Below are 8,308 nucleotides of genomic sequence, written 5' to 3'. Positions count from 1 at the left end.
TGGGAATTCCTGGGGTGACGTCAGTGGGGACACGTGGAGACAGGGACCAATCCACCAAGGCCCGGTCACTTCTGGGTGCTGTTTCCATGGTGGTGGGGACAAATTGGATCCTGGCAGGGGAATGAGGGTCCTGAGGGGGGAAATGGAATCCTACAGATGTCATTTAGGGTCCTGGAAGGGTAAATCGGGCTGCTGAGGGGGTAAATGTGGGGTCCTGGCAGGTTAAATGAGGGTCCTGAATTCCATCTGTAGGACCCCATTTACCCCCTCAGGACCTTCATTTCCCCAGCCAGGACTCTGAGCCCTCCACTCTCAAGACCACATTTCCCCTTCCAGGACCCCAATTACCTTCCGGGACCTCATTCACCCTCCCTTCACAGGCTGTGTCCCCAAGCTCCGCCCCAAGCTCTGATTGGTTGGGTTGGAGAAAGGGGCGTGGCCATTGAGGTGGCGAGGTCTGAGAATTGAAACCGAAATGGAAAGGCGGAGGGGAGGGAACCCCCAAAAAATGCGACCAGGACCCCAAAATCCCAGGAATTCCCTGGAAACCCCTAAAATACACGGAATTACATAGAAATGCCCAAAAATGGGACTCAGGACCCCCCAAATGCCCCAAACTGGGATAAAAAGTTGATTTCCCAAGGAATTCTCAGTTTTTAATGTCCCAAATTGGCATAACAAGTTGGTTTTCCAGGAAGTTCCTGGATTTTAATCTGATTTTAATTCCTGGATTTTAATTCGCTGATTTTCCAGCAAATACCCGGTTTTCCAGCCAAAACCCAAGAATTTCCTGGAAAGTCAACTTTTAATCCCAATTTAAGGCATTACAAAAAAGGGGCCCTGGGGGGGGTTGGTGGTTCTGGGGAGGATTTGGGGGGTCCCAAAAGGTTGTGGAGGTTCAGGAGGGTCCTGGGGAGGATTTGGGGGGTCCCAAAAGGTTGTGGGGGTTCAGGAGGGTCCTGGAGGGCCTCAAGAGGTCCTGGGTGGGGTTTGGGAGGTCCCGAGGGATCCTGGAAGGTTCTAGGAGGGGTTTTGGGGAATCTCGGGGAGGATTTGGGGGGTCCTGGAGGGCTCCAGTTGAGGTTTGCTGGTGGCCAGCGTGCTGCAGATGTGGCACATGGTGGAGCCGTGCTTGCAGATCCTGCGGGAGCTGGAGGGGGATGGGGCTGGCTGGGGTCACGGTGAGGCACTGTCGTCATCAGCATCGGCACGGAACCAGCACAGTCGTGATGGGTCATCGTCGGCCTTGTCAAGGAACGTCTGTGGTCATTATCCATCATCGTGGAATGTCTGTGATGGTCATGATTCCATGCATGGCCTTGATGGGTCTTCACCGTCATTGTCATCATCAAAGACCATCCATGGCCATGATGGGTCCATCCGTGGTCTTCAAGGGTCCATCCATGGTCTTGATGGGTTTTTGCCTTCGTCATCGTCAGCATCGTGGACCGTCTGTGGTTGTGAAGGGTCTTCATTGTCATCATCAATGACCGTTTGTGTTTGTGAAGGGTCATCATCATTGTGGAATGTCCATGATAGAGATGAGTCCGTCCACAGTCTTGATGGGTCTTTCGCTTTATCATCATCATCATCAACCATGGCCATGAAGGATCTCCACTGTCATCAAAGGCCAACCACGGTTATGAAGGATCTCCATTGTCATCAAGGGCACTCCATGGTAGTGAAGGGTCTCCATTGTCATCGTCACACATCACCCGCAGTCCCAATGGGTCATTGCATGCCAACCACAGAGGAGAAAAATCTTCATCATCCTCCTCCCCCTCATGGACCCTCTGTTGTGGCCCTGTGGCTCAGCCATGGTGGAGAAGGACCCTTGTCATCAACGTTGTCATCATGGGGTTCCCACGGCAGTGAAGGGACAATCCATGGTGACATCAGGACCATCCATGGTGACATTAGGACTATCCATGGTGGGGACGGGACAATCCATGGTGACAATATGACAATTCACAGTGACATTGTGACAATCCATGGTGACAATGACCCTTCCTTCTCCTCCTCCTCCTTCTCCTGGGCCACCCGTGCCACCACCAAGGAGCTCCTCCAGCTGCACATGGCCACCACCGCATCCCCGTATCTGCCATCCCAGGAGATCCTCAAGATCCACATGGAGGACAATGACGATGACAACGATGACAGCGATGACAACGACGAAGGCCCCGCATGGATCGTGCCAGATGACACCAACGCCCCTCCGGCCACACTGCCGGACCCGCCCGCCATCTTCTACATCAAACCTGAGCTGGCCACCACCACGGTGACCACGCCGGACATCTCAGTGCTGACCAACCCAACACCACCCAGTTGGATGCCGGTGGACCCGCACGGCAACAAGCTCCCATGCCGCAGTGGCCACACGGCCCACGCGCCAGTGAGGCTGGGCACTGCGCTGGACCACAGGAAGCACTCGGTGGCACAGCCCAAGGGCAAACGGCGCGTCCAGCTGAGCCTGGGCTGCGGCCGTTCCCCTGCGGCCGTTCCCGCTGACCCTCAGGCTGCGGCCATTCCCCTGCAGCCACCACCAGTGCTTGCAGCTCAGGCTCCACTGGGAGAGCACAGGAAACACACAGAGGGGCCGGAGTACAGCCAGTGACCGGGATAGACCAGTATGGACCAGTATGAAACAGTACCAACCAGTATGGACCAGTATAAATCACTATGGAGCACTATGGACCAGTATGAATCAGTACAAACCAGTACAAACCAGTGCTGGGTCTGTGAGAGACCACTGCAGCTCCCAGATCAGTCTGGGGCTCTGGTCCCAATTCAGGCTCTGTCCCAGTTTATCCCAGTTCCCATTTTAGCGCCCATACTGGTTTGGGATCACTCCCAGTTCAGTCTGTACTGGTTCAAGCCCAGTTCCCAGTTTATCCCAGTTCAGTCTGTACTGGTTCAGGCCCAGTTCCCAGTTTATCCCAGTTCAGTCTGTACTGGTTCGGGCCCAGTTCCCAGTTTATCCCAGTTCAGTCTGTACTGGTTCGGGTCCAGTTCCCAGTTTATGCCAGTTCAGTCTGTACTGGTTTGGGCCCAGTTCTGTTTATCCCAGTTCCCATTTTAGCCCCTGTACTGGTTTGGGATCACTCCCAGTTCAGCCTCTACTGGTTCAGGCCCAATTCCCAGTTTATCCCAGTTCCCAGTTCAGTCTGTATTGGTTTGGGCCCAGTTCCGCGTTTAGCCCTGCCCCCTCCACACCCAGCCAATGAGCGCCCTCGCTCTCGAGCTCAACAGCCAATGGCAGCACAGGAAGGGCGGGACTTCTGTTAGCATAGGTACGCGCGGACAGTCTCCATGGCAACGGCTGAAGACGCTTCCTGGCTTGCTGTTCCCACCCACTGCTGCTCTCACCCAATCAGCGCTTGCGGAGTGGGGCGAAGCAGCCAATGACGATGCAGAAGGGGCGGGAGCAGCGTTGCCATGGGGACGGGCCCGAGCGGTCGCCATGGCAACGGAGGCGAAAAGAGCGGGAGGAGGTAAAAAATTGGAATAAAAAACCCGGGTGGGGGGTGGGAGAGACTGGGGGGCCTTGGGGACAGCAGGGACCCCCTGGGGACAGTGGGAGCCCTCCGGGATGGGTGTGGGGCCTTCGGAAACCCTGAGTGACCCTGCCAGGACCCAATGGCCCCTCAGGACCCTGAACTGGGAGGGACTGGAAGGGACTGGGCTCTCCTCAGCGATGTCCCCGTTGTCCCCATGTCTGTCCCCAGCTGTACCAGGCGCTGTGGGTATGGGGGGCACCTTTGGGACACTTTGGGGGTGCTGGGGACACCTTGGGGGAATTGGGGACATTCCTGGGACGTGTGGAGACACCTTGGGGACACCTGAAGAGCATTGAGAGGGTTGGGAACACCAAGGAACCTCCTTGGGGACATCGGGGACTCTTTGGGGACCCTCTGGGATGGTTGTGGTGGCTTTGGGGACAGTGGGGGTTGGGCGGGGACAAAGTGACACTGAGCCAGGGCTGGGGCAGAGCCGTGACGTCATCACCATGATGTCACCAACATCAGCATAGTGACATCACCACCACCACAGTGATGTCATCTCTGTCCCTCCAGTGCCAGCGCTCCCTGATGATGTCACCTGTGTCGCCGATGATGTCACCGGTGTCCCCACGGGGGCGCTGGCACCGCGGGGTCCCCGATGTCCCCGGTGTCCCCAAGGATGGCGGCACCGAGGGCCTGAAGCTGCGTCACCAGCGGGGCCAGGGACACTGCAGGGACATGTTGGGGACACTTTGGGAACATTGGGGACACATTTGGGGACACTGAAGACATTGGGGATGTTGAGAGACATTTGGGAACACTGAGGGACACTTTGGGAACACTGAAGGACAGTTGGGGACGCTGATGAGACAGTGGGGACACCTCGGGGACAGTGACGAGACACCTGGGGACACATCTGGGAGCTTTCAGAGGACTTTGGGAAGGACATCTGGGGACGCTCAGGGACATTTTTAGGGAACATTGGGGACACATTGAAGGACACTGAAGAATCCTTTGGGGACATTTAAGGACACTCAGTGACACATTTGGGAACACACTGGGAGATATTTGGGGACATTTGGTGACACTGAAAGGACACTGGGGACATGTTTAGGGACACATTTGGGGACACGTTTGGGGATGCATTTGGGGACATTGAGGACACATTTGGGGACACGCTCACCTGTGCCTGGGCGTGGCCGGGTCCTGTCCCTGCCCTTGGTGGCCTGGGGGGGACACGGGGGTGACAGCCTGGGGACAGAGCCACCCCCAGTGTCCCCTCGGTGCCACCCTGTCACCTGCTCTGGTGTCACCTCCAGGGTCACCGCACTGGGGACAGAGAGGGGACAGAGCCACTGTGTCACTGTCAGGGTCACCGCTGTCCCCAGGGCCACCCCCTGATGTCACCTGTGCCACCTCAGTGTTCCCAGGGCCACCCTGGTGGCACTCACTACTGTCCCCACTGTCCCCAGGGCCACCCCTGATGTCCTTGGTGTCACTCACCCACTGTCCCCAATGTCCCCAGTATCCCCACAGTCACCCCCCAATGTCCCCAGGGTCACCCTGCTGTCCCCAGGGCCACCCCCGATGTCCCCAGGGCCATCTCAATGTCCCAGATGTCCCCCGGGTCACCCCCTGATGTCCCCAGTGTCCCCAGTGTCACCCTAATGTCCCCAGGGCCATCCCAATGTCCCCAGTGTCCCCATTGCCACCCCCAGTGTCACTCACCCGCTGTCCCCTGCTGTCCCCTCCGGCTCCCGCTGCCACCGGAGCCGCCCTGAGGCCACCAGCACTGGGGACAGAGGGAACACTGGGACAGGAACAGCAGGCACGGCCACCGCAGTGTCCCCACAGTGTCCCCAACCCCCCAAACCATTCCCAATGTCCCCAACAGGCCCAAAGTGTTCCCAGTGCCCCCCAAATGTCCCCAAACTGTCTCCAGGTGGCCCCAAAATGCCCCCAACCCCCACAAAGTGTCCTCAAGGTGTCCCCAACCCCCCTCAGGTGTCCCAAATCCTCCCCCAACACCTCCAGAGTGTTCCCAAAGTGTCCCCACCACCCCCAATGTCCCCAGTGTGTCCCCAAAATCCCCCAAAGTGTCTCCAGTCCTCCCCTAATGCCTCCAAAGTGTCCCCAAGGTGTCCCTGACCCCCCCGACTGTCCCCAAACTGTCCCCAGAGTGTCTCCAGTCCTGACAAAGTGTCCCCAAGGTGTGCCCAGGTGTCCCCAAAGTGTCCCCAGTCCTCCCACAAAGCCTCCAAAGTGTCACTTCAGTGTCCCCAGGTGTCCCTGCAGTGTCCCCACAGTGTCCCCCATTGTCCCCAGGTGTCCCTGCCGTGTCCCCAGTGTCACTGACCCTGCAGTCGGTGCTGGGCCTGTTCCAGGCGCTCACTGAGGGTCCCCAGGGCCCCAACGGCCGTGGTGACATCAGCCAGGGCCACGCCCAGTGTCCCCAACAGCCTGGGGACAGCAACGAGGACAGACCAGTACAAACCAGTAACCCCCAGTGTCGCCCAGTGTCCCCAATAGCCTGGGGACAGCAATGGGGACAGCCCAGTCCCCCCCACTCCCTCCCAGTTCCCCCAGTACCGGCTCAGGGCCTGACTCAGTTTCCCCAGTTCCTCTTCAGCTGCCTCCGCCCGGAGCCGCTCCTGGGACAGGGCCTGGACATGGAACGGCCCAAAATTGTCCTCAGAGTGTCCTCAGATGGCCCCAAGGTGTCCCCAACCCCTCAGCAGTCCCCAAACTGTCCCCAAGGTGTCCCCTCACCTGTCTCAGGTGTGTCCCCAGGTGTCCCTCACCTGTCCCAGCTGCGTCCCCAATGTCCCCAGGTGTCCCTCACCTGTCCCAGGTGTGTCCCCAATGTCCCCAGGTGTCCCTCACCTGTCTCTCCTGCTCCCCCCGGCGCAGCCGCAGCTCCAACAGTGACACCTGGCGGGACCCGGCGGCCACTGCAGCACCCAGGGAGCGCACCTGGGACAGGTGGGACACAGGGGGACACAGGTGACATCCCTGAGGGACACAGGTGACCTGCTGAGGTGACTGCCACACCCTCCCCCAGGGAAGCAGGTGTGCCCAGGTGTGTCCATGTGACCCCAAAGGCACACAGTTGTCCCTTGTGTCCCCTCACCTGTCCCCTGTGTCCCCACACCTGTTCCAGATGTGCTCTCACCTGCCCCAGATGTGTCCCCTCCCCTGTCCCATGTCCCCTCACCTGTCCCTGCAGCTGCAGCTCCTGGCCCTGCTGCAGCCTCACCTGCAGCAGCAGCTGGAAAACCTTCTGGCGCCAGCGGCCCAGCAGCACCTGAGAGAGAGAACTCACCTGAGACCCCCAAAACTCACCTGGGGCACCCCAAACACACCTGGGGCATCCCAGGGTGTGTCCCCAACATCCCCAGATGTGCCCCCAGCATCCCCAGGTGTGTCCCCAATGCCCCCCAGTGTGCTCAAGTGCACCAGATGCACCCAGGTGGCCCCCTGGGGTCTCTCCAGGTGTCCCCAGGTACCCCCAGGTGTGCCCTCAGTGTCCCCAGGTGTGTTCCAAACATCCCCAGGTGTGTTTAGGTGTGTCCCTAAGTGCCCCCAAATGTCCCCAGTCCCCCCAGGTGTCCCCCCAGGTGTCCCTGGTCCCTCCCAGGGTGGCTCCGGCCCCGAGACAAACCCAGAACACCTGGGACAGGTGAGACTGGGAGCACTGGGAGCTACTGGGGGTTACTGAGAGTTACTGGAGGTTACTGGGAGTTACTGGGAGTTACAGGGAGTAACTGGGAGCACTGAGGCCTCACCTGTTCTGGGCTTGGCTCCGCCCCCTCTGGGTCAAGGCCCCGCCCCCTCAGGGTCTCCAGCTCCATCTCCAGGAGTTGGCTCCGCCCCTTTTCCGCCTCCAGCTCTGCCTCCACTCGCTGGCCACGCCCCCTCAGGACATCGCGTTCCACCTCCAGTGCTTGGCTCCGCCCCCTTTCTGACTTAAGTTCTGCCTCCAGGGATTGGCTCCGCCCCTTTTCCACCTCAAGCACCGCCTCCAGGTGCTGGCCCCGCCTCCTTTCTGCCTCAAGCTCCGCCTCCTGGCGTTGGCTCCGCCCCCTCAGTGCTTTCAGCTCTGCCTCCAATTCATGGGCACGCTCCCTTTCTGCATCAAGCTCTGCCCCCAGGGACCTGTGAGGGGAACTGGGGTTACTGGGAGCACTGGGAGGGGGAGCTGGGATTACTGGGAGGTTACTGGGAGCACTGAGAAGTCACTGGGGGGGTTACAGGGAGCACTGGGAGGTTACTGGGGTTTACTGGGAGGTTACTAGGAGCACTGGGAGATTACTGGGGATTACTGGGAGCACTGGGAGCCTCACCTGGGGCGCAGCACAAAGTGGGAGGGGGGGATGAGCCCCTCCAGACTGGGACGGGGCAACTGGGAGCACTGGGGGGCACTGGGAGCACTGGGAGAACCCGGGCGGGGCTCGGCCATCGGCGACCTGCGGGGGGACAGTTCCCAGTACGGACCAGTAAGGACCAGTATGGAGCAGTATAGCCTGTCCCCAGTCCCAGTAACCTCCCAGGGCCTCCCAGTTCCCCCCAGTACCTTCCAGTTCCCTCACAGTCTCTCCCGGTTCCCCCGCGCGGTGCACGCCGGGAAAGCGCCCCCGCCGCCGCTTTCCCGCGCTCCCGCCTCAGCCAATCAGAGGCGGTGGCTCCCGGGTCCCGCCTCCCCTTCCGACCAATGGGAGGGCGCATCTGGGAGAGGTGGGCGGGGGCTGGGAGGGGATCGGGTCCTGGAAGGGGAAATGGGAGCCTGGAAGGGGGAAATGGGGTCTTAG

The 8,308-nt window shown here is 59.8% G+C and overlaps 1 protein-coding gene across 6 annotated transcripts; it reads right to left on the bottom strand.

The window, feature by feature from the left end:
• Nucleotides 1-3,980: 3,980 nt before the first annotated feature.
• On the bottom strand, nucleotides 3,981-8,229 carry LOC128821251 (coiled-coil alpha-helical rod protein 1-like). Of its 6 annotated transcripts, XM_054002196.1 has the most exons (11): nucleotides 8,074-8,229; nucleotides 7,844-7,966; nucleotides 7,286-7,655; nucleotides 6,715-6,804; nucleotides 6,384-6,473; nucleotides 6,090-6,163; nucleotides 5,857-5,960; nucleotides 5,229-5,292; nucleotides 4,799-4,829; nucleotides 4,684-4,726; nucleotides 3,981-4,228 (listed from the first exon to the last, which is right to left on the bottom strand). In XM_054002196.1, exons 1-11 carry the CDS (start codon nucleotides 8,223-8,225, stop codon nucleotides 4,116-4,118), a joined length of 1,254 nt encoding a protein of 417 aa, XP_053858171.1. In that variant the 5' UTR covers nucleotides 8,226-8,229; the 3' UTR covers nucleotides 3,981-4,115. The 6 variants fall into 6 exon arrangements, with proteins under 6 accessions (XP_053858171.1, XP_053858170.1, XP_053858172.1 ...); XM_054002195.1 differs by having other exon boundaries at nucleotides 4,684-4,829; XM_054002197.1 differs by lacking the exon at nucleotides 7,844-7,966 and having other exon boundaries at nucleotides 4,684-4,829.
• Between the last annotated feature and the right edge of the window lie 79 nt (nucleotides 8,230-8,308).

The sequence above is a fragment of the Vidua macroura genome, chromosome 37 (genome assembly GCF_024509145.1).
Source record: "Vidua macroura isolate BioBank_ID:100142 chromosome 37, ASM2450914v1, whole genome shotgun sequence".
In the NCBI taxonomy this organism is placed as follows: domain Eukaryota; kingdom Metazoa; phylum Chordata; class Aves; order Passeriformes; family Viduidae; genus Vidua; species Vidua macroura.
The sequence above is the reverse complement of the archived record's forward strand: the minus strand, read 5'-3'. Positions and strand labels throughout refer to the sequence as shown.

What these genes read in the sequence shown, in the direction of transcription:
- LOC128821251 (XM_054002195.1), bottom strand. Translation starts at nt 8,225, where the DNA reads ATGCGCCCTCCCATTGGTCGGAAGGGGAGGCGGGACCCGGGAGCCACC. An exon ending in CTGAGTCAGGCCCTGAGCCG is followed by an intron (nt 5,961 to 6,089) that starts GTACTGGGGGAA and finishes TGCTGTCCCCAG; the next exon opens with GCTGTTGGGGACACTGGGCG. An exon ending in CCGGCCACGCCCAGGCACAG is followed by an intron (nt 4,229 to 4,683) that starts GTGAGCGTGTCC and finishes ATGTCCCTGCAG; the next exon opens with TGTCCCTGGCCCCGCTGGTG.